The 25,195-nt window shown below is 38.5% G+C and overlaps 2 protein-coding genes across 4 annotated transcripts in view; both read left to right on the top strand.

The window, feature by feature from the left end:
- Positions 1 to 12,403, top strand: part of asap2b (ArfGAP with SH3 domain, ankyrin repeat and PH domain 2b) — a 49,302-nt gene extending 36,899 nt beyond the window's left edge. For 2 of the 3 annotated variants that reach the window (XM_067573114.1, XM_067573113.1), the window contains exons 15-28: positions 1,108 to 1,241; positions 2,233 to 2,327; positions 2,470 to 2,659; positions 3,260 to 3,345; positions 4,207 to 4,322; positions 4,516 to 4,583; positions 5,213 to 5,320; positions 5,403 to 5,637; positions 6,515 to 6,622; positions 7,023 to 7,317; positions 8,251 to 8,309; positions 8,440 to 8,504; positions 9,110 to 9,229; positions 10,531 to 12,403. In XM_067573114.1, the coding sequence (XP_067429215.1) occupies positions 1,108 to 1,241; positions 2,233 to 2,327; positions 2,470 to 2,659; positions 3,260 to 3,345; positions 4,207 to 4,322; positions 4,516 to 4,583; positions 5,213 to 5,320; positions 5,403 to 5,637; positions 6,515 to 6,622; positions 7,023 to 7,317; positions 8,251 to 8,309; positions 8,440 to 8,504; positions 9,110 to 9,229; positions 10,531 to 10,605 (1,754 nt within the window). In that variant the 3' untranslated portion in view covers positions 10,606 to 12,403. The remainder of the gene's footprint in view (positions 1 to 1,107; positions 1,242 to 2,232; positions 2,328 to 2,469; positions 2,660 to 3,259; positions 3,346 to 4,206; positions 4,323 to 4,515; positions 4,584 to 5,212; positions 5,321 to 5,402; positions 5,638 to 6,514; positions 6,623 to 7,022; positions 7,318 to 8,250; positions 8,310 to 8,439; positions 8,505 to 9,109; positions 9,230 to 10,530) is intronic. The other variant, XR_010924537.1, reaches the window with a different exon arrangement.
- Positions 12,404 to 13,400: 997 nt separating this feature from the next.
- Positions 13,401 to 24,160, top strand: LOC137169771 (cleavage and polyadenylation specificity factor subunit 3-like). Its single transcript, XM_067573115.1, has 18 exons — positions 13,401 to 13,597; positions 14,291 to 14,354; positions 14,522 to 14,619; positions 14,996 to 15,124; positions 15,353 to 15,530; positions 15,644 to 15,733; positions 16,466 to 16,616; positions 17,770 to 17,945; positions 18,033 to 18,191; positions 18,670 to 18,816; positions 19,349 to 19,501; positions 20,065 to 20,173; positions 20,451 to 20,549; positions 21,688 to 21,782; positions 21,938 to 22,025; positions 22,142 to 22,208; positions 22,513 to 22,609; positions 23,817 to 24,160. The coding sequence occupies exons 1-18, from the start codon at positions 13,527 to 13,529 to the stop codon at positions 23,904 to 23,906; spliced, it is 2,061 nt and encodes a 686-aa protein (XP_067429216.1). The 5' UTR covers positions 13,401 to 13,526; the 3' UTR covers positions 23,907 to 24,160.
- Positions 24,161 to 25,195: the final 1,035 nt, after the last annotated feature.

Raw genomic sequence — 25,195 nt, forward strand, 5'->3', positions numbered from 1 at the left:
GCGGCTTCTGTTGTCACTACTACTGCTGCTTCTACTACAGCAGTTGCTACTACTGTTACTACTGCTGCTACTGCAAATGTTTTTATTGCTACAGGTTGCTCCACCTGCCTTTACTACTAGTACTGCTGTTGCTGATATCGTTGCTATTGCTTCTACTGCCACACTTTCTACTACTACTACTACTACTACTAGTACTATTAATGCTGCTGCTTCTACTACTGCTACTGCTGCTGCCAGTACTACTTCTACTACTGTGACTAGCCTTTGATAGTCCTGCTACTGCTATTATTTCCATTGTTCCTGTCGCTACTATTACTGCTAATGCTACTCCTGCAACTCCCACAATTACTGCTGCTACAGCTACTGCTACTCCTGCTACATAGATTACTGCTACAACTACTATTACTACTTCAAGTGGTGCTAATTGCACACCTGCATCTCCCATTGTTAGTGCTCTTGTTGCTACTATTTCTACTCCCACTACTATTACTACTACTGCTATTAGTAGTAACTGTACTGCTATTTTTAGTTTTATGATAAATACTGCTACTACTACTACATGTAATACTACTAATAATAATGACAACAGTACATGATGAGTGTTGGAATTTGTGATAAATTAAATGAACATACCATCAGTTCTGCTAAAGTCAGACCTCATTAACAACTTGTTAATAGATTAAAGAAGCCTCAGCAGTGACTGAGGTCACCTGTTACCTGGTGTTTACTTTTACTGGAGCTGCAGAGATATGTGCATTCCTCAGCTGTTGGTCCTGCCGGTCAGATGAGTTTCAGAAGGAAGAAACTACAGTAGAGTTTCACTGTACAGTCGCTTCTGCAAGAAGTTCACAGTTTCAGCCGAGCCGTCTGTCAGCAGCTGGATTTGTCGGGTGAAGTGTTGATGAATGAAATCTTCACCTGGTCTCCATCTGTGTCTGTATCTGAGCCTCAAATACCTCAGATACAGGCACTAAATCAGGATACCAGTAACAATCAATACAGAAATCCTTAAAGGCCTCGGCTTCTGAACATGAAGAACAGGTTCCTCTGATGTCACGTAGGCTAAAGAGCTAAAACCACCAACCACCATCTTGCTTGTCCCGTCAGGTCCCACCTGGCTGTCCACCAACCTTGGGGTGCTGATCTGCATCGAGTGCTCGGGAATCCACAGGGAGATGGGGGTCCACTACTCCAGGATCCAGAGTCTGGACTTGGACGTGCTGGGAACCTCTGAGCTGCTGGTGAGTCCACTTCACTGTCGCCAGAAGAGTAACGGAAATCAGAGCGATGAAGAGAAAATAAGAGTTTTGTGTCTGTTGGTTTTTAAATGTTTTATTAATTTGTGTCTTTCTACAACAGTGTCAGAAATGTATTTTAAAAAAAGAAAAGGAGATTTCAACAATGAAGTTAAAATATTTTGAGAAAAAAATTATTAATTTCAAGATTAAAATTGAAAATTTACAAGAAAAAGTCCAAATATTTCGACAAAAAAGTATTTTTAGAAGAAAGTTCACATTTTCATTTGACTTTCTGTTCTGAAACCTTTTCAATGTAATATTGTGACTTTATTATCAAGACTTTTTTCTTAATTTTTTACCAAAATATTTCAACTTTTTTTCTCAAAACATCATTACTTAATTCTTGAAATATCATAATTTTTCTGTTTTTCCACCTTCTGTTTCATTTTAGATATTTGTTTTTGTTTCCAGTTCAGTTTGTAGCTTTTTGTCATGCATGTAACTGAATATACTGTATATTTAATTAATATACTACAATTATATGTTTAAATTGTTTAGAATTTATCATTTAACATTTATAAAGTGTACCATTTGTTTTATTAATTTATTTAAAAATGTAACATTTTTCTCAGTATAAACATTAAATTATAAAAGTAAAATTGAGAAAGACTGATTTAAGAAATACACTTTCAACAAAAAACACTGGTAAATTTTTCCCTTTTTTGTATATCACTTTCCAAACATGAAGAATCCACATTTAAAAATGAAATTATAAATTAATCTCCAGTAGCATGGACCTCAATATATCTGCTCTGTTTTGCACTGAGGAGCATTTAAAGAGATTTTCAGAGTAAATACATGTAGCAGGACTGTTGTATTGGATGTTTCAATGTGTCCACACAGACGAGTCAGAGCTGCTTGTGGAACAAAAACAAAGCATGAGGATGTGAGTGTTTTGTTTGTGGCTCAGGATGTTGATGATGTTGTGTTTTAGTTGGCTAAGAACGTGGGAAATGCCAACTTCAACGAGATCATGGAAGCCGACCTGTCAGCGCAGGATGTAACCAAACCTGATCCGAGCAGTGACATGTGAGTGACAGCCGCACACCTCCTCCTCCTCCTCCTCCTCCTCCCCTGTTTTACTCTTTGTACTCAGACTTTCATGAAGGTAAAGTGAAACTTAGTGGAGAAAAACGAATGTAAGAAGTGATGGTTGTTTGTTGGTTTCCAGGCAGATGAGGAAGGACTACATCACGGCGAAGTACACGGAGAAGCGCTTCGCCCAGAAGCGATGTGCTGACGCTGCGTCCAGGCTGCAGGTTCTGTACGAGGCCGTCAGGAACAGAAACATCCTGTCGCTTATCCAGGTCTACGCCGAGGGGGTGGACCTGATGGAGGCCAGCCCACAGCCTAGCGAACACGTAGGACAACACACATGGCTTTAATTAACTGTGGTTACACACATACTGTACATACTGTGGTAATACGTAAAGAACAGCAAAACAGAAGTTTAAAAAAGTGAGGGAATATAAGGAAAGATTGTTTTTGTTTTTGCATGTTTTATTTATAATTTCTAACATTTAACTTACTGAAAAAAAACCCTCAGCTACCCAATACACCCCCTTAAAATTAGACCACAAAAAAGAAAAAAAAATAGATAAATTAATAGATTAATAAATTATGTATTATGCGACTACACACTGCTTTTTGTAAGACTTCAAAAGCCAAAAAGGTTGGAAACCACTGGTTTCATCTTTAACAATGTGTTGTATTTTAAAAGCTTGTTATATTATCCATTGTGTCAAATCTTCATCTGAAAAGTAACTAAAGCTGTCAAATAAATGTAGTGCAGTGGAAATATAAAGTAGCATCACATGGAAATACTCAAGTACAAGTACCTCACAATTGTACTTGAGTACAGTACTTTCCACCACTGGTCAGTATGTTGGATTTTCCATCATTCCATTTAAGTGAGTCTTGTTATTGTTGTTGTACTGAAGGTGTGTTTCTGTTTCTGTCAGGAACCTGGAGAGACGGTGCTCCACCTGGCGGTCCGTATGGTCGACAGAAACTCCCTCCACATTGTCGACTTCCTCGCCCAAAACAGGTAACAGCTGCAGTGTAAACTTGATTATGAATTGTATCTCCAGTTTAAGTGATTTACATGTTCTCACTTAATTTCAACTGATCAGTTATTCCTGAGAAGATGGCATTTTGGGAGACATAAACTTTTTACCTTGTAGTTGTTGTTTTTTTTAATTGGACATTTTCTAATTGACTTTTCTTCACCATTGTCAGAATCATCCAAAATATATGTAGTATTAAAATCCTGCCAACTGCAAACACAACTGCACTGCTTTATTGTTTTATTAGAACATCAGCAGGCGAGGAGAGAAAGTAAAAGGTCACACCAGGAAATGGTACAATGCAGTTCATCCACACGTCTTCACAATATGCGGTGCTACATGTTTGGTGATGTAGTGACTAGGTTGACCATATTTTCAAACCCCCAAACTGGGACTCTTAAGTGAACCACATGTTCATGCACAGGTACATGTATTTATGCACACATCATAGGTGTTTAGTTATTTCAGCGCTTAGCTCACCTACCGAGCGCACCTTTCAACACCATCGACATCACCTCAGCAGATGACAAATTATGTTTTGTCTCCTAAAATCCACCAAAGTGTTTGTCAGTGTGCAGTATACCAACATTGAACTCTAAATAAAGGATTTTACCGAATCCACTGAACTCTGCTGTTCCATTGAGATTAATTTATTTTTCAGAAATCCCATCATTTTAAATACTGTTGTGACAATGTTGCAACAGCAGCAGATTAGAGCTGCAGTTTTAACAGGCACTGAGTATGTTACAGTGGGCCTGACTTGTCAGGGGTTAGTGTGTGGTGAATGCAGCGTGTCCTCACATCAATAGTGATCCTAACCTGTGTGTGTGTTTGTGTTTCAGCGGGAACCTGGACAAGCAGACGACCAAAGGAAGCACAGCGCTGCACTACTGTTGTCTGACCGACAACAGCGAATGTCTCAAACTGCTGCTGAGAGGAAAAGCTTCAGTGTCCATCAGTAAGAACACAAACAGACGATACTGATGAACAACATTTAACTCTTTATAAGCCACAAGAACCTGGTTTGAGTTCTGGTATTTATTTACAACTAGGAGACTGACATGAGCGTCTGAAAAATATAATGTGAACATGGCATTATTCACATTAAAGGTAGCAATATGTTTGCTTCATTCATAAATTTGTCTCCACAGCAAACGAAGCTGGAGAAACGCCGCTGGACATCGCCAAACGTCTCCGACACACTCAGTGTGAAGAACTGGTGAGACTTTCTGAAAGACAGAAGAACTCTTTGTTTTATTTATCTCATCAGCACAGAAGCTTCAATTAGCTTTATGACCTTAAATTTTATATTTTATATGTTAAATTTGACAAAACTCAAATTAGCTTAATCACACTGATCTTAATTATTTAAGGCTTAGCTAAGGATACGCTAAGATATAATTTATCCTTACAAATTACACAAACTTGACTTTAATGGTAAAGTGAAGTAAATTAAGGAAGGATAGGATAAATAAAGCTAACTATGCTAAGCTAAATACAAAAAAGATGTAAAGTAACCATTAAAATGAAATGAACTAAACTTCAAAAAACTGACAGACTGACATTTGTTTAGCAGGGGAGTTCATTCTTGACCTTTGGCAACAACATGTGTGACAAAATAATCTCTGCTCTGAAAAAGTTTTCCGAGAGATTTTTTTTGTCACAGATATTTTTGCTGTTACTTGTTACAACACATTAAAGTTTTTTGTCTTTTAACTATTTCAATGTTTTTATTAATTTTTTAAGATTTTTATTTCTCCAACTATTTTGCTGTTTTTATTGTAGTCTTATTATCAGCTTGTCAGTCATATTTAAAGCACTTTTAATTCACCTGTGTTTGTGTTTCAGTTGACTCAGGCTCAGACAGGAAAGTTTAACGTCCATGTCCATGTTGAGTACGAGTGGCGTCTCCAGAACGAGGACCTGGATGAGAGCGAGGACGAGATGGAGGACAAGGTGAGTGATTTTATCTGACGCTGCATCACACAGTTAGACATGTTTATGATCTTCAACGGTGGGTTTTCTGTGTGTCCTGCAGCCCATCCCTAACCGGCGTGAGGAGCGTCCGGTCAGCTGCTTCGTATCAGGCAGCGGCTCCATGCAGTCCAACCTGGCGGTGTTGGCACGGGACGCCGCCAGCATGGCGCGGGACAAGCAGAGGCCTCAGGTGCCCAGCATGATGATCAGCAACGAGACCTACGGCACCATGATGTACTTCAACCTGCCGCCGCCGGGCCCAACACCTCCGCTGCCGCCCAGAGGACCACACAGAGGTCAGACACTGTGGAAAGCATTTTGTATCTGTGATCCTGATTATGAAATGCAGTTTACAAGACTGGGGCTCAGATCATCAGCTGTAGCAGACATATAGAGTTGTGCGTCATCTGCATAGCGGTGGAAACCAATTCCATGTTTTTGAAGCCAAATTTCAGCATGTACAGGCAGAAAATAATGAGGCTCAGGATTGAACCTTGAGGCACACCACAAGAAATATTTACCCCATGTTACAATATTATGTAGGGAGAAACAGGGCTGTGACATGCAATAAAGATCCCCATCTGGTATCAAACCAGGGACGTTGTGATTGCATGCGTGTTAGACCACTAGCCGTCTTGGACACCCCAAATGTTACGTCCCTACACAGGGACCCGGAGACAGTCCTGGAACAAAAGATCAACAAAGTAGTTGATGAAATAACAGTAAATGTGTGTTATTTATCAAGATTCAAGAAACTTTATTGTCTGTCACATAGTAACAGAAATTCTTCTTTGACACAGCTCAATCAAAGATAAAGGTAAAAAAAGGTAACAATAACAAAGTACAAACAGTAAAAACATCAAACATCACAGTAAAATAAGTCATGAAATGTTACTATTTACTATTTACATTAACTAAAAAGGTTCTCTAAATGTGGGAGGAATAGGATAAACTATAAAAAAATGAATCAAAAATAACTTGGCTGAACTAACTCCTCTATTTAAGATAAAAACAAACAAAAGACCTAACTAACTTATCTACAAAAAGTCTGAAAAAACATTACAGTGGGGGTACAAACCAGGTTGCCCTGTCTTAGGTTCTGAGCAAAACTTGTCTATTTTATTTGGAATAAAACAATGACGAGCTGAGACGTGTGAGTCTGTGTCCATGCAGGAGGACCAGGACACGGCAAATCTGCTGCCATGGACACCGTAGGAAGACAGCGATCGTCCTCCGACCCCCCGAACCCGCACACCCCCGAGAGAAACGCCTCCATGTACGGTGAGTGTCACTTCCTGTCTGCTTAAATGTACACAAATAAAACTTCCAGCAAAGCGTTAGAAGCTGAAACGACACAAACAGCATCAACAGCGAAGTACATCATGATCACAGTGTCAAATGTGCAATCTGTGTATTTAAAGTACAAGTTCACATTTTTTGAAGTCTATTTTAAGTCTTTTTAATTTCAATTAAAATATTAAATAAATATTGTTTGGACTCTGGTCACCAGTATAAAACTGAGTCACTGTTCTGACTCCAGACTGATGATGTGACACGTGATAATTTTATTGTTTTCTCATCGTGGGACAACATTTTATTTACTTTTTTTTTAACTTTTTGTTGTATTTTATTGATTTTAAGTCTTCTGGTTAAATAAATCCAATGGTCCCTCTTCTCCCAGTACTCCCAGGAGCCCCTCCTCCTCCGCCTCCTCTTCCTCCTCCAGTAAACAAGAGGTCCAGCACGTTGGAGACCAAGACCCTGTCAGCCAAGAACACCCCCCTCCCTCCTCTGCCTCCTCCTTCAGCAGCAGGACCCCCTTCCGTCCCCCCGGTCGTCCCAGTACCTCCAGTCCCACCACCGTCCTCCATCCCACCACCACCTCCCCACAAAGCTCCAACCCTCCCCCCGCCCGTCCCCGGCCACCAGCCAAGCAGACCGCTGGGACCCAAGCCATCACCCAAATCACCCAGTGGGTACGTACTGGGCTGTACTACTTTGTACTGGCCGTCACCAGGCAGGACTGGTCAGTACTAATCTCTGCTGGTCTGTACTAGTGTGTACTTGTTCTTATTTTGTAAGTACTGGTCTGTAGTTTTGCTGTCACTTTTTGAAAAAGTCAAGTTGAAACAAATTCAAACTAAAAAGTGATTTGTGTGAATTATTTCAAACTCAACCCGTTAACTGTAATGTGAGGTACAGTTTACTGTCGTCGGCGTATAAAGAGAGCGATGTCAGCGGTCAGAGAGCGTCTCATCGTTCAGTACAGTCTTTATATTTTACTGTGTGGTGTCATGAAACTGTATTATGAGTGTTGAGGTTGCACTGTGACAGACCAGGTTGTAGAGTTGACGTTGCTCCGTTAGTTTGATGCCTCCGCTGCCTCACCTGTGTGTTAAACCAGCTGCTGAGTTCTCAGATTTGTTGTCGTTGTAGAATAAGGCAGCAAAGTTGGCAAACAGTCTGATCTTTGTTGGTAATTTTGCCGTCTACGGTGTAAAAAAATACTTCCACACACTGTCTTTCAGATTCTTCAGTGTCGTGATTATTCGATCAGCACAGCTTTGCTCGCTGGTGTCCTCCGTTTTTTATTTATTAGCTTAGTTTCCTGATGAGGTCAAAGAGCGACGGGTCGAGCTGAGAGTGAATTTTAAGAACGGTTTCTGCCGGATCAAAATTACTTCAGACGGTCTGTTGTGATTATAGACTGTAAATTTTAAATCAGAACAAGCCGTTACAGTTTGAATTTTTCCCCACGTACGAACAACAGTTTGAATTTGGAACAAAAAGTGACAGCCCCAGTCCGTATTGGTCTGTACTGGTCTGTACTGGTCAAATTCAATGAGAATCAGTGTGTTTGATTAAAAGTTTTTACAGTCTCAGTTGACTTTATTTTGGTCTGATTTCAGATCAGGGAAGAGTCCTCCACAGAGACCGCCTCTTAGGACTGCATCTGTGGATAAACGAGGTACACACACACACACACACACACACACACACACACACAGATATGATTTGTATGATCCAGCCCAAAATAATTATAATAATTATATAACTCTCTGGGATTGTTCATAATCCTTTTTTTTTGTTCCCTGTAGGTTCTCAGGCCAAATCCCCCCACAGTTCTGGTCCTCCAACACCCAAACCCAGAACCGCCGTCATTGTAAGTCCTCAAACACAAAACCAGCACTAACGGAGGTGCAACAGAAACACAGATATCCTCTTTTACTGTTGTCTTCATTTCTTCTTTCTGTATTAAGTTAAAGTTGAGGTTCACTTCACCCTCAGAAATAAGATCCAATATATCTAAATCTGCTCATTCCAGTAATGGAAAAACATGTAGCTATTTGTTAATGCAGCAATCCTTTGATGAATCAATTAGTTGATCGACAGAAAATTAATCACCAACTATTTTGATAATTGATTAATCGTTTTGAGACTCATTGAGACCCAGACTCATTTTCTGGTTTCTTTAGTCGTCTATGACAGTAAACTAATCTTTGGGTTGTGGACTGCTGGTCGTGACAAAACAAGACAAAACATTTTAGGTTGCATCTTGGGTTTTGGGAAATGATGATCAACATTTTTAACTATTTTCTGACATTTTATAGACCAGACAACTAATCAATTAATCAAAGAGTAATCGGTAGATTAATTGATAATGAAAATAATCGTTAGTTGCAGCACTAATATAATCGAATGTCTTTTAACCAACCAAACCTGAACTGTATGTACGGTATGAATAAATAAATGTGTTTGTGTGTGTAGAAGCAGAAGCCTCAGAGGGTTAAAGCCATCTACAACTGTAAAGCTGATAATCCAGATGAGCTGACGTTCGAAGAGGGAGAGGTGATCGTGGTGGAGGGGGAGGAGGACAGCGAGTGGTGGGTGAGTAGTTAGCTTAGCTTCGCACAGATACTGGAAGCAGGGAGACGCTGATTATTGATGCGCAAATATGAACCATGTCAAGTCTTTTTGTACAGCAGTACTGTATGAAAAATCCTACTACAGTAAAAGTACATAAGTATTATGAGCTTGATGTAGTATATGACATCATTAGATTATTAATAGTGAAGCATCAGTGTTAGAGCAGCATGTTACTGTTGTAGCTGCTGGAGGTGGAGCTAGTTTACACTACTTTATATACAGTTAGCTAGTTTAGTCCAGTGGTTCCCAACCTAGGGGTCTGGCCCCTCCAAAGGGTCACCAGATAAATCTGAGGGGTCGTGAGGTTAAAGGACAGTTTCACAATGTAAGTGATGGAGGACAAAATCCACAGTCCTCCTTCTGCGCAAAAATGTATTTAAAAGTTTATCTGAAGCTAATATGAAGGCTGAGTCCAAATGAGTCAAATCTAGTAGATATCTTTCAACGTTACAGTCTTTTTAGTGCCAAAGTCCCTCTTTTTGTTACTATACTTCCACCACAGATCAACAAGGAAACACAAAGAGGGAATTTGATGCTAAAAAGACTGTAAATGTGGCAGATATCCACTTGATATGACTAACTCAGACTGCTGAAACCTCATATACAGTTAGCTAGTTTAGTCCAGTGGTTCCCAACCTAGGGGTCGGGCCCCTCCAAAGGGTCACCAGATAAATCTGAGGGGTCGTGAGGTGATCAATGGGAGAGGAAAGAAGAAAAAACAAAGTTCTGATACACAAATCTGTTTTCTGTTTTTGGACTTTTTCTCTAATCTTTGATTTTTGGTGAAATATTGGATCATTTGAACATTTATTGAAATGAAATCATGTGAGAAGTTTAGAGGGAAAAATCACTATTTGGTGGAGCTGTTAACAACTCATAGACATGTGAAATGTGACCCCGACTACACACTGCTTTTTGTAAGATGTCAAAAGCCAAAAAGGTTGGAAACCACTGGTTTCATCCTTAACAATGTGTTGTATTTTAAAAGCTTGTTATATTATCCATTGTGTCAAATCTTCATCTGAAAAGTAACTAAAGCTGTCAAATAAATGTAGTGGAGCAGAAAGTACAATATTTCCCTCTGAAATGTAGTGGAGTGGAGGTATAAAGTAGCATCACATGGAAATACTCAAGTATAGTACAAGTACCTCAAAACTGTACCACTGTGCGGTAGAGTCCAGAGATCTGGAGGATGGAGAGGAGGAGGTGGTTGAGATGTGATGCTAATCTCATTTGTGACTTTTCTCTCTGCTGTGTTTAAGGTTGGTTACATCGAAGGAGAGCCAACCAGACGAGGAGTGTTTCCCACCACGTTCGTTCACTTCATCACAGAGTGACATAACACCTTGTCACTGCTCACTTCCTGTTGTTCACCAGCAAGACAAAGACTCAAAGAGACCCTCCTCTGGATCGGCTGGGAAACTCAGAGCTGCAGCTCGACCGGAAACCAAAACAAAACACAGACTGCCAGCTCCATTCACACTTTTCCTCCTCCGTCTTTACAAACTCATGTTGTTGTTGTCTGTGATTTGTTCAAACCTGCAGAACTTTATTTAAATTCTAGAGGAAATCCCAACGTTTCCAAAGATACTAAATCTGCCAGGCTGAACTTTGGGGAAATAAATAAAATAAAAACACAACAAAGAGCTGCAACAACGTGATGCAGAATATTTATAACACTGTCAGACAAAGTAGGAAAACCTTAGAGCTACTATGGTGGAAATTTAAAGGACAGTTTCACAATGTAAGTGATGGAGGACAAAATCCACAGTCCTCCCTCTGCGCAAAAATGTATTTAAAAGTTTATCTGAAGCTAATATGAAGGCTGAGTCCAAATGAGTCAAATCTAGTAGATATCTTTCAACGTTACAGTCTTTTTAGTGCCAAAGTCCCTCTTTTTGTTACTATACTTCCACCACAGATCAACAAGGAAACACAAAGAGGGAATTTGATGCTAAAAAGACTGTAAATGTGGCAGATATCCACTTGATATGACTAACTCAGACTGCTGAAACCTCATATAAGCTTCACATCAACTTTTAAATGCATTTTTGAACAAAATGATGGGTTTTATCCCACATCACTTACATTGAAAGCACATTTGAAGGGGATCTTCTAATATCCAGTATGAACAGGAGGAATGATTACAGTGAGGAAAAACCTCTTTTACTGTACATATGGACACCTGACAAGAAACACTTGAGAAATTGTGTCATTTCTGTCCTGGATGAAAGTTGATGATGAGTCGTGTGAGCAACGTGGTGCTCCTGGATCTCTCTGTGAGACTCGTCCACCGACAGAAATAATGGTTTAAAAAAAATGTGTTTTAGCAGAATCATCCAAAATCAATGTTCTCTCTGGTGATTTAGGGTTGCTCAGTTTAATTTTTTGGGAGGCATTTCATGTCTCTATTATAGCGACAGGAAACGAGAGATGCAACAGTCATGTGACGTGCATTTTTTTGACTCGATGAACTTGTAAGTTGGCTGTTATCATACAGTGTTTAGGAGCCTTCAATTCAAACATGAACAGAACTTGAATTGAGATCTTCTGCTCTGACGGTGATGTTCAGAGCTAAATTAGAGACTTAAGTAAAGACAAAATATCTTAATAACAACCTTCAGTTCCTGCAATGTGTGTGTTTGTGTGATTTTAACTGAGCAAAACAATCCCGCATCAGCTGCTAAACTGCTTCTGTGGAGAAAAACAAACTCAGGAATCAACGCAACAAACAGGAGGCTGAATGTTTGGAGAGAACAGTCCAGCACAGGAGGAGGGTTACATTATGTTTTTATCGACGGGAAAAGGTCAGAGGTCAAGAGACAGTCCAGGTATCAAACCTGTGACGTTACAGCTTCTCTTCAGCCCAGAAATATTCCAACTCATCAACAGAAGAGATGAGGAGCAGAAATCTGTGTTGTCTTTGTATAAATGTGTTCACGTTTATGACTCAGGTTTGGAAACACAGACGGACAGAAACATGATGTTTATCGTTGTTTTTAACATGTCCGCTGAAGAGTCGCTGTGAGTTTGTCTGAGAGATTTAACTGGAAGGTAAAATGTGAAATTCCACTTTGATTTCATTGTATTCTCATGTTCTTATTGAGCACAGTGTCATTAAAACATTTGAAACGACTCCTTTAACACTCAGAAACTCTGTATTTATGTTCTTTAAATGAACTGCTCTGATGCTACAAAGAAAGATGTCTTCTTTCTCTTTTGATCTCCCATAATACATAAGCATTTCATTCTTTTCCCATCTCCACCATCTTTTTATTTCTTCCTTTATTCTTTCCTTCCTCTGTTTTTCTTTAAGGCTGCAAATAATGATTATTTTCTTTATCCAAGGTCCAAAGTGAAGTCTTCAAATCTCTGGTTTTTGTCCAACCAAAAGTCCAAAAGATGATCAGTTTATGATATAATATTTTTATTTATATTCACTTTTTAAGACACAAATTTAAAGTGCCTCACGGGATCAAAATAAATGTTTTATTTTGACATTTAAGAATAAATAGGGATAAAAGAGCATTTTCTATTCAACGTATCGGGATTACACTTAATTAAAATCAATGAAAAGTACAAAAAAAAAGAAAAGAAAAGAAAAAATCAAAGAACATTTACTTTAAATGATCCGGTTGGTTATCCAGTGGTGTCTGTAGCTTCATGTGGTCTCATGTTATGGAAGCTGGCAGGAAAATATAAAAAAGGCTGAAAACTAAGGAGGAAGATAAAAGAATAGAACTTCTAAACTCTAAATGACTAATAGCACATAAATCTGACTTACTACATTGAAATGATGACATAATATCTTATAATTAGTCTCAAAATCAAGATATTTTAAGAATTCTCATTATTCACAGATTTTGAAACTTCTCTTCTGGCCTCTTCTTCCATAAATCTGAGGTCTGAGACTGTGGTTCACACTCCCAACATAATGCACCTTGCAGGTTGTCTTTCTTTATGCTTATGTATCATTATCATTATTATTATCCTGTGAAAGGTTAATGTATGATTTTATTAGTTTAACGAGACATTAAGACAGAAATTCAGACGGAAAAGTACGCTGGTTAAAACAGAAAAGAAGAAGTAAAATCACACGGAACCAAATTCACAACTACTCGCAGAACACGGAGAGATTTCAGCGCGAGCAGGAAGTGACGCAGTAAACAAAGCTTCCGCGCGAGTAGCATCAAAGCTAGCAAAGTTATGAGTTAATTTTTTTCTTTGTTTAACACCTGTCGGGTTTATTGAAGTAAACATGGCAGCGAAACGTAAATGTGACAGCACGGTTCCTGCGGAGGAAAGCGACCAGCTGCTCATCCGCCCGCTGTGAGTTTAATCACGGATGTTTTTTAACCAGCGAGCCGCTCGCAAACTAAACTCCATTCAGAAAGTTCCTCATTTAAGAGTTTTAACTGTTAAAAAACGCAAATACAGACTTAAACTTGATTTTTTAAGACTTTTGACGAATCCTTACAGGTCACTCTTCACTTCGGCATAAACCAGATGTAACAATTAACTCTTAAAAATAAAGGTTTTACACTTATTATAACAACTGCTGTTATCTTCCACCAACATGCGTTTGTTAATTAACAGACATCAAGTGCTTCTCAGTGGATCCTATATAAATTCAGAATTGATTATCTGATTGATTAGTGAAGTTATATATACGTTATTGTTCAGGTCGGTGTTATATATATATATCATATAGTTTGAAAAGTTAAATAAATCAAACATGTAACAGTTTTGGTTCCTGAAGATGCTCTCAGCCTCCTGCGAGGGTTTAGGAGTCAGTCGTTTATTTAACATCATATTTAAGAGTTTTTCAGGTTTGACGCTTTTGGGAAAAAAAACCTCTTAAACTGAAGAAAGTTCGTAAGATGGATTTGACGGTCATCTGTCATCTTAGCCTTTAAGATGTTTTTGGGAAACGAAGCCCTGGATGCAAGTCAGATGTTAGTCAGACATGAGATTGAACGTGTGTGTGTGTGTGTGTGTGTGTGTGTGTGTGTGTGTACACAGAGGAGCGGGACAGGAGGTTGGACGATCCTGCATCATCTTGGAGTTCAAGGGACGAAAAATCATGGTAACATTTCTTCCTTTGTTTTGGCCACATCAGATGTAAACCTGAAAGTCTGCCTGTTTGCAGAGTGTGTAAAACATCTGTGTGTGTGTGTGTGTGTGTGTGTGTGTGTGTGTGTGTGTGTGTGTGTGTGTGTGTGTGTGTGTGTGTGTGTGTGTGTTGTCGTTCAGCTGGACTGTGGGATCCATCCTGGTCTGGAGGGAATGGACGCTCTGCCGTACATCGACCTGATCGATCCGGCTGAGATCGATCTGCTGCTCATCAGCCAGTGAGTTCAACTTATCTGACAGATTTACACATGACCTCCAACCCCTGAATATGAATAAACAACACACAGAATGAACATAAACATGAACAAATGACACTGAAATTAATTCATTCCGTCACTACCTTTTGTCCAAATTAAAGATTCGAAGCTATTTTAATTTAAACTGACCGATATGACGTCATGCTATATGTAACTTTATAGATATTTCAACAGATTATGGTAATATATATAGATATATATTTATATATATATATATATGAAAAATATTTGTATTCATATTGTGAAACAGATTGAAACTACATTTCCCAGCCTTAGTGAACACACTCACAGACAAACATATAACTCCTGGCTGAAACGTTTCCACTTCCTCCCTCAGCTTCCACCTGGACCACTGTGGAGCTCTGCCCTGGTTCCTGCAGAAGACCAGCTTTAAAGGACGCACCTTCATGACGCACGCCACCAAGGCCATCTACCGCTGGCTGCTGTCTGACTACGTCAAAGTCAGGTAGGAGCCGTCAAAATATCAGGAGTGAAATAAATAAACATTCAGCTCAACAGAAGCAGAAGTTTTGTCGTCTAACTGAATATTCGAGAGTTTAAAGATGTCTGAGGATTTTCTATATTCCTCTTATTGTCAGTGAATCTCAGGAAAAATATAGAAAATCACCTGAATGATCATTTAAAAGTATCTGCAGAGACGTTCGGGTTCATTAAAGGTAAATTGTCGTTGCAGTAACATCTCAGCGGACGACATGCTGTACACAGAGACCGACCTGGAGGAGAGCATGGAGAAGATCGAGACCATCAACTTCCACGAGGTGAAGGAAGTAGCTGGCATCAAGTTCTGGTGTTACCACGCCGGCCACGTCCTGGGAGCCGCCATGTTCATGATCGAAATCGCTGGCGTCAAGGTAACACGCGCCAGTCACATGATTTATCAGCGTTTTCTTATTTCTAAAATGCTTATAGATAAATACTTTGTGTGTGTGTGTGTGTGTGTGTGTGTGTGTGTGTGTGTGTGTAGTTGTTGTACACAGGAGATTTCTCCCGTCAGGAGGACCGACATCTGATGGCAGCAGAGATTCCCAGTGTTAAACCGGACATCCTCATCACCGTCAGTACTTTGACTTTTCATACTTTAAGTACATTTAGATGATAACACCTAAATAAAATCTCATCTGCAGGACTTTTACTTATAATTGAGTATTTATACTGTGCACTGTGGTATTTATACGTATGCTGTTTTACATACTTACATGTAAATGTTCTAACTACGTCCTCCAGAAGGTCTCACTTTACATCTGTCCTGCAGTAGCTCAGTTTTTCCTCCAGAAAGAAACGAAAACCATCAACGGAAACATTTTTCAGCATTAAATTATGTCTGGTTTTATTCCTCCGTCCCTCTTCTGTCTGTGTCTCAGCTCACTGGTTCCTACTGAAGATGTAAATCTTTAAAAACACCTCACAAATATATAGTTTCACTGCTAAACTAAACATGTGAGCAGGTATACGGAGCTCCAAGCAGCCAACACAACCGGCCGCATCGATTGGGAAGCTGGGAAGCTCACAAATATGTTATAAAACAGCTGGTCAGTGTAGTTTTTAACAAACAAACAGGACAAAATAGTGCATTTGTTGGGGACTATTTTCAGCAGTGGATGGATCCATATTTGGTGATTTAAGTATTTCTGGCAGCAGGACGGTGTGTGTGGTGATGGAGTCAAAATATAAACATATCAGGCTCTAGACAAGACTTTTAATTAGATCAATTCATAGTTTGTTTTTTTTTTGTCACCAGACTTGTACCTGAAAAATGTGTGAAATTCTGCGTCTGTCTGTCTGTCAGGAGTCGACCTACGGGACTCACATCCATGAGAAGCGGGAGGAGAGGGAGGCTCGTTTCTGCAACACCGTCCACGACATCGTGAACAGGGAGGGTCGCTGTCTGATCCCCGTCTTCGCTCTGGGACGAGCTCAGGAGCTGCTGCTCATCCTGGGTGAGACGACACTCACACCGAGTCCCAAATCCAGACTCAAATCTAGACTGAGAACTTATTCTAAACAGGTTTTGAGTCTGTTGTGTGTTCATACTGGGAAACTGAAACAGTCACTCAAACCAGATAAAATGCTTATGAGATACAGTGGATTTCTGAGTGAGCTGTGTTACACGTCTTGTAGCGTCCAGCTGCTGAAATATGATAAAGAGAAGAAGAAAAACAGACGAGGGAACAGCTGGAAAACATCATGTGATGATCTGACATCCACTGCTGGAGGTCTTATATTATTTTTGAGACTTTTCATAGGTTTCAATTGTTGTTTACTAACTGTAAACAAACAGTTAACTATGATGAGTAATATTTACTGAGTAGAATTAGTTTGTGTTCTTTCTCTTTCTCTTTATGTGAAAGGTCATAAAGTCACAGCCGAATACAAAATGCTAAAAATAGTCCCTCAAAGTGTTTAAGCTCCATCTGTTTAGTTGAAGGCGGTAAACAAGTATCCCAGCATGCATTTCAAATCAAGTAGCAGTGATGATAAAAGACACTTAAATCCACCTTAAAGTAAATGTTATAATATTTAACTCTTACTGTGTTTGGAGAATTCTTGCAGCAGATTTTAAACATGTGGCTGATTAATCAAAACAACGTCTGCATGGAAATTTGCTCCAATATTTTCAAAGTTAAAACACCTTTATATTTTATTTATTTATTTTTCCCTCTTCTCTCTTTATTTTTCCCTTTTTAGTTTATACGTCGACTTTAGAAAAACATTTCACTCATTGGTTTTTCGTGTCAGACGACCCCCTTCAAAATAAGATGTTGCACCAAACCTCAAATTCAATTTCAAATAATTTGCAGAGGAAGCCGGAGTGAAACGTTCAAAAGCTCCAGAACAGCGAGAAGAAATAAGTGTTAATCTCAAATTTTAGTTTCCTCAAATTAAATGATTCATTTTGTGATAATAGTTAAATTTATGTGATTGAAAAAAATCTTCTTCTGTGCTCAAAATGTCTCAGAATTAAAACCTTTACTCATTTCTGACCTGATCTTAAAATCCTACATATACAGTATATTTACTATGTGTACTGTGAGTATAATAAGTGAGTATAATAAGTACTAAGTGTATATTTATACTGTGTGTGGGATCTAGACGAGTACTGGCAGAACCACCCGGAGCTCCACGACATCCCGATCTACTACGCCTCGTCTCTGGCCAGGAAGTGCATGGCGGTCTACCAGACCTACATCAACGCCATGAACGACAAGATCCGCAAAGCCATCAACATCAACAACCCCTTCGTCTTCAAACACATCAGCAACCTGAAGGTCAGCGAGCGCGTTTTTATCGCGTCTGATTGTTGAATGAATGATCTGTGTTTAGTGTTAATTACATTGTTTATTTGTGGTTTTTAGAGCATGGATCACTTTGACGACATCGGTCCCAGTGTGGTGATGGCGTCTCCTGGTATGATGCAGAGCGGTTTGTCCAGAGAGCTGTTCGAGAGCTGGTGCACCGACAAGCGTAACGGCGTCATCATCGCCGGATACTGTGTGGAGGGAACGCTCGCCAAGGTGAGCTCAGCCCCTCGGACCCACGATTGTAATGTCCACCGGGGGGACAATTTCATGTTTCCGTTAATTATTTAAGTAATTTTTTCAAGAAGTAAACAGCCAAATATTCTCTAATCACAGACTTTTCTTCTGTTCACTGTTTTATAAAGTGAATCTCGTTGGGTTTTAAACTGCTGGTCGCACAAAACAAGACTCTGGAAGATTCTTACTGTCATTTTTCACAACTCTGATATTTTATAGATCAAGTGATTCATCAGTAAATGATCAATAATGAATATAAGTGCAGCGAATTGCTTACACATAACCTTTAGTTGCCACAAACCAATATTGTAGCCGTAATATAAACTAAAAACATCAAGTGATGAACTTGTTGTTGCAGATTCATCATTTATGCAACTAATTTTAATATTTCTTATAAATTTGTTAAAATACAGGAAGTGATGTCATAATTTCGCATTTGTGTGTGTGTGTGTTTCAGCACATCATGACGGAGCCCGACGAGATCGCCACCATGTCGGGTCAGAAGCTTCCTCTGAAGATGTCGGTGGACTACATCTCCTTCTCCGCTCACACCGACTACCAGCAGACCAGCGAGTTCATCCGAGCGCTCAAACCTCCTCACGTGGTGCGTAAATGTTTTATTTTAAAAAGTCATTCATATAATAACGGAGATAAAAAAGTTGTAAATTTTAAGAATGTCTGAGAAAAAAGTGATAATTAAAGAAAATGTTTTATTTTAATATATAATAATTATTTTAATAATATCTAATAATGTCTGACTTTATTCTCAATCTCTGATTTTTTTTTTTATTTACACATGATTTCTTTATTTGTTTTATTTCTCTTAAACAAATGTAGTTTTTTTTCTTGTTTTTTCCTGTGCAGCGATGTTGCAGATACAGTTACATTATTAATTGTAAATTTCTTTTATTTTGGCGGGGAAGTATCAACTATAGAGTATTGAAAATATGAACAATTAACAGTAAATTACGTCTGATATGTTGATGCTGTTCACATTTGTTAAAGTGTTAAATGTAACGTGCAAACATGTTAATATGCTAATAATAATAATAATAATAATAACTGTAAGCATGTGAACATCACCATCAGGCTCCGTAAAGCTTCGTGTGTTTGATGTGTTTCTCTGTTGTGTTCAGATTCTGGTCCACGGCGAGCAGAACGAGATGGCTCGTCTGAAGGCGGCTCTGATCCGCGAGTACGAAGACAACGACGAGGTCGACATCGAAGTCCACAACCCGAGAAACACCGAAGCCGTCACGCTCAACTTCAGAGGAGAGAAACTCGCAAAGGTTCCTGAAGATCCTCGTCGATCAGAATATAAACTTAATCGATCGGTCGTTCAGTCTGTAGATGTTAGATAATGGTGAAAAATGTTGATCACTGTTTCCTGAAGAACAAGATGATGTCTTACAATGAGTTTACTGTCACAGAGGACAAAGAAACCAGAAAATATTCACATTTAAGAAGCTGGAACCGGAGAAATTTGACTTTTTTTTCTTAAAAATGATTCAAAATGATAAATCAATTATCAAAATAGTTGGCAATTAATTAAATAGTTAACTAACTGATTAACCGACTAATCGTTGATGCTTTAATTATTACTTATTTAGAAATTGCTTCACATAAAATAATAAAAATAACAAATTAGAAACTTTATTTTCTGAGAATCTTTATAAAATGACACGAACGATCCAAACATGAAGATAAAATACTGTAAACTTGATAATCAACAGTGTTTATTATATTTTAATGAGCTGCCAGGTGTGTGTGTGTGTGTGTGTGTGTGTGTGTGTGTGTGTGTGTGTTGTTGTTGTTGTTGAGTCCCATTAACTCCCAGCATGCTTTGCTGCAGGTGATGGGCTCTCTGGCTGATAAGAAGTGCGTTCAGGGTCAGCGGGTCTCCGGGATCCTCGTCAAACGAAACTTCAACTATCACATCCTGACGCCCGGCGACCTCTCCAGTCAGTACCTGAGTGTGTGTGTGTGTGTGTGTGTGTGTTTATTGTTGTTTATTGTTTACTGAATTCATTCTTGATAATATCTAACACTAACAGATATCGTGTGTCCGTTCTCCTCACAGGAGAAAAATGTCTTTTTTTAAGTTTTCGTCTCTTAATAAGATTTGTTGTCTTCCTGCTTCTCGGTGTCCCTGAACGCATCCCTGTGTGTTGCGTTCAGGTTACCTGGTTTTTCCTCGTTGTTTCCTGACTCGGTGTTTGTCTTCCTCTCTTTGTTCAGACTACACAGATCTGTGTATGAGCACGGTGACGCAGAGTCAGGCGATCCCCTACAGCGGACCCATCTCGCTGCTGGTCAGCCAGCTGCGAAGCCTCGCAGGTGAGTCCAGCAGACGTGAAACCTCACCTGCACTTCACAAGCCTCTGTTTCTGTACTGGATGAGAACAGTTACACTCTGGAGGATTTGCAACTCGGGCTGCAACGAATGATTATTTTTATTATCAAATAATTAGCAGATTTATAGATTAATGGTTTGGTTTATCTATCTTTACTTCACTTTACTTCTTTTCACTTTAACGTCCACGTGACTCAAATTGGTGTAATGTGTTTGCTGTAGAGGACAGAAGAAAACACTCAGTAATCACTATCCAACTATATAAACATATATACAGCACACATAACATATTTACACAATAAATAATAATCACATTTCCAGACAGTGAAGAGCTTCATGTGACAAACTGCAAGATGAAAGAATGAAGAGTTCATATTGCAGCAGCAGATGGATCGTGGACACTTTATTATTTTATGAAAGATTATATAAATAAGAGACATTTAAATTAAGAAGTGTTTTGACTGGTCAAGATATTAAAGCCGGTACAATGAAATAGAAACCTGAAACCTTGTAGGTAGAACAGTTGTTGCTTTATGTCTGTTACCTCTGGCGTAGTGTCCATGTGTTGTTTGTATTTGGTCGTTTTGTTTTTTTTTTTCTTTTGTAATTAAAATGTAATTTTTTTTCTGTTTTTTAAAACCAAAAACCCAAAATATTCAGTTCAATATTCACTTAAAACAAAGAAAACATTCAAATATTCCATTTGAGATGCTGAAACCTTTTTTTTTTGACATTTTTGCTTTAAAAAAGACAGAAATTATTAACGGATTATCAGATTTGTTCAAGATTTACTTTATTTGTCCCCGTGGGGAAATCACTTTCAGGTTTTTTTTTTAAACCAGTAGCATCACATTCATAGACGCTGATCTTTCATTTCCTGGTGTTTAGAGTCCTGACATGATTAAATTATTTTCTGTTGATCGACTAATCGTTTCAGCTTTATTTGAAACCTTGATGAAAACTCAAAAATGTTCTAAAATCATTTCTACCTTTTAACATTTCTCTCCTCTGTGTTATTTTATCCTGTAAATCTGTTTGACAGCAGTAACGTCCAGTAATGCTGCAGCTACAGCGTTAAATCTAATCTGATGCTCATGTTTTTGTGTGTGTGTGTGTTTGCAGGAGACGTGGAGCAGGTGGACGGAGCGGAGAAGATCACCATCAAGATCTTTAAGAGCATCACTCTGGTCCATGAAGCCGGCATGGTGCTGCTGGAGGTCAGAGTCACGTTTCTCACGTTTCTGAAGTCAGTCAGTCAGTCTGTAGATATTTTAGGATGCGGTCGCAGGTAACGATGTTGACACACTCAGTGAACTGTTTTAATATCAGGTTTAAATGTGACTGAGTTTGTTTTTTTTGTTTTTGTCCTCAGTGGATCGCAAACCCGCTCAACGACATGTACGCCGACGCCGTCGCTACGGTGGTCCTGGAGGTCCAGTCCAACCCCAACGCACAGAAATGTAAGAACACACACACACACACACACACACACACACACACACACACTGCTGCAGATTTACATATCTACTGTATATATAGTGCAGTGATTAACAGAAAGGCTCTTTGTTTGTTTCAGTTCTTGAAGGCAAACGAGAAACCTTCGACATGGACGTGTTCGTGGAGAGACTGGTGCTCATGCTGCAGTGAGTAAACTTCACTCACACGGTTGTTTTATTTGTGTTCAGCAGAAATATCAGAAAACTGTTTGTTTGTTTTTTTTACCTGTAACAACCAGATGTTTTCCAAAGCTCCGCCCACCTGGCACTCCCCGCATTAAAATTAAAATATATATTGTAAAACTTTAAATGAAACTTTTCTTGCATTTAGTTACTTAAATTTAATTTATTCTCAAAATATTTATTCACAGTCAGCTTTAAAAAACTTGAATGAAGAGATGTAAACAAACACACTGACAGACTAACTTGAATATTGGTGTTTGTGTTGCAGCGACATGTTCGGAGACGACTGCGTGAATTTCAAAGATGGTAAAAACATGAGCGTGACGGTGGACGGAGTCACCGCGTCCGTCGACCCAGAAACCAGAGTGAGTATGAAAACTGAGCAGAGTGAGACCTCCCGAGAGCGTTTACGTATGATTTCCTGTGTTTTAAACTGTCTTAAAAGCTTTTTTTTCAGCTTTATTCATTCAGGAAAGATCACAACAGGATATTTAATTTACACAAAACGATCATCACAAACACTTGATTCCAGCAGGGACTCTTGTTTCATGTCGTACTCATCTCTTCCTGTTTGCCTCTTCACTGCTCGTCATCCAATAAAGGCAAAAAAATGACAAAAATAATCTTTAAGAGACACACTAAGTAAGACAATCACACATATTATGAAAAAATATCATTTAATTAATGTAATTAAATTTTAAGACGGTTTTTAACAAACACAAAAAGTTCATTACACAACAGAAATTGTGAAAATGAATTAAACATTATGAGACAACTATTGTTAGCTTCTTAGTTTAATCCTGTTCCAATTCATTTTCATTTATTTAATTTTAATCAATTTATTTATTTATTTGACAGGAACAATGCTCATTAATCAACAAAAATAACTGTAAATCAGCCAGTGTTTACTCACGGTGTCATTTTCAACCTAAAATTAGAATAAAATGACATAAATTTAATGGTGCACAACATAATTAATACACACACATCCACCAATCAAACAACACAATACAGAGAAGTTATTGATAATACATACTGAGTAAGTTAAAAAACATGTCAGAGGAAAGTGTTTGTATGGTGGCCTTTTTAGGACATTTCAAACTGGACTCTACTTTCATCTGACAGCTTTAAATCAGTGTGTTAGCATGCTAACGTTAATGCTAACACACCTACAGTTAGCAAGTTATCAACTACTGTATGTTAATTAATCAGTCGTGTTATTCTGTATTTTAGTTATTGTCATTAAATCTCGTGTAGAATCAAACCACCAACATGTTTGTCCGTCCCTCAATACCTTCCTACTTCCCTTCTCTGTCTGTGTCTCGCAGCTCGAAGCTCATCGGTTCCTACTGATGACGTAAATCCTTAAAAACATATCAGTTTTATTTTTAAACTAAACATGCAGGCAGGTACATCGATGGGTCAAAGCAGCCGATAAAACTCTGAACATTTTATATAAATTAGCTCCGTTCCTGCTGATTTAAATTACTGCTGTATATAAAGTTTATTTGTCTGTCTGCTGGTGATGTCATCTACCTGTGTGACCTCTGACCTCTGTATCCTGACCTGCAGTCGGTGACGTGTGCAGAGGACGAGACTCTCAGGGAGATGGTGGAGGTCGCCGTCCATCGGCTCTACGACGCCCTCAGCCCCACCTTCTGACGGGCCACGCCCACTATGTGATGTCATCGACGGGGGGGCGGCGGTCTCCTCTCCGCTCTGTGGTTTGATGTCGTCATGTCCACAGAGAGATGATGACGATGATGATGATGAACTTTTTTAACAAAGACGGACTCTTTGTTGGAAACACGATTCCAAAGGAATCTTCAGGACGGATCATGAGTTTCAGCTGATTGTTTTTCTACTTGAACTGTTTTGAAAAGAATAAAATAAAATAAATTTCTTTGTAAACATTTGTTCAGTGAGAGTTTTGAGTCATTTTCCTCAAAGATAAATCTGATTCTACTGAAGTTTATTGTTGTTTCTAGTTGATGTTTTGACTTTAAGACTTTAACAAAGTAAAAAATAGACATTTTGCATCAACTATGTTTGAAAACTTATCCCAGTGTTAGAACAGAAAGACTAATACTATTATACTATACTATAAATATACTATAACTATACTATTAATACTATTAATAATACCAACAGTATCAGGCATCAAAGTTCTTTCTTGTCTTTCGATAAAAGGAAGTTTGACAAAACTCACTTTTTCCAGAGCTTTGAATCGAATCACAAGTAATGAAAATACATCTAACAAATAAAATAAAATGGAAAACGTATCAAGGCTGAAATCATAGCAGCTACTGAGGTCACATGTCGGTGTCAGCTGAATAAACTCCACTGATGAAAACTGTGATATGGTTAAAAGCTCTGGAAAATGCTAGTAAGTGGACTTTGAAAAGGGACAGTTTTGTCAAACTAACAAGATTAAGTGAGGCTGTAGTTGAGCTAAATGCTAAAATGCTAACATTTACCATGGTCATCATCGTAGTTTAGCATGTTAACATGCTAACACTTGCTAATTACCACTAAATAAAGTTTCTTCAACCCGCCTTCCTCCCTTTAAAAAGAGCAAAGAAAAGTTATTTCCATTCATCATTTTTTTAGAGTTTCAAGTGTATGTTGTGTAGCAAACTAATACTGTAGAGCTGAAACAACTAATCAATTAGCTGACTGAAAATTAATCAGCAACTATTTTAATAATCCATTTATCTGAAGATTTGCTGCTTCTGTCTTTGGGTTTTAGACTTTAAGTCAGACAAAACAAGACATTTGAAAACGTAATTGTGATGGACATCATATAAACCAAATAATAAATCAACAATAATCTATAATGAAAACAATAGTTTAGTTGCAGCCTTAAAGTTATGATTAAATTGGTTTTCATGCTGTCCATCATAATGATGAAACAAAGCCACATACATTATAAAACACTAAACCAAAAATCA

This window comes from Thunnus thynnus, chromosome 18 (assembly GCF_963924715.1).
Source record: "Thunnus thynnus chromosome 18, fThuThy2.1, whole genome shotgun sequence".
Lineage (NCBI taxonomy): Eukaryota > Metazoa > Chordata > Actinopteri > Scombriformes > Scombridae > Thunnus > Thunnus thynnus.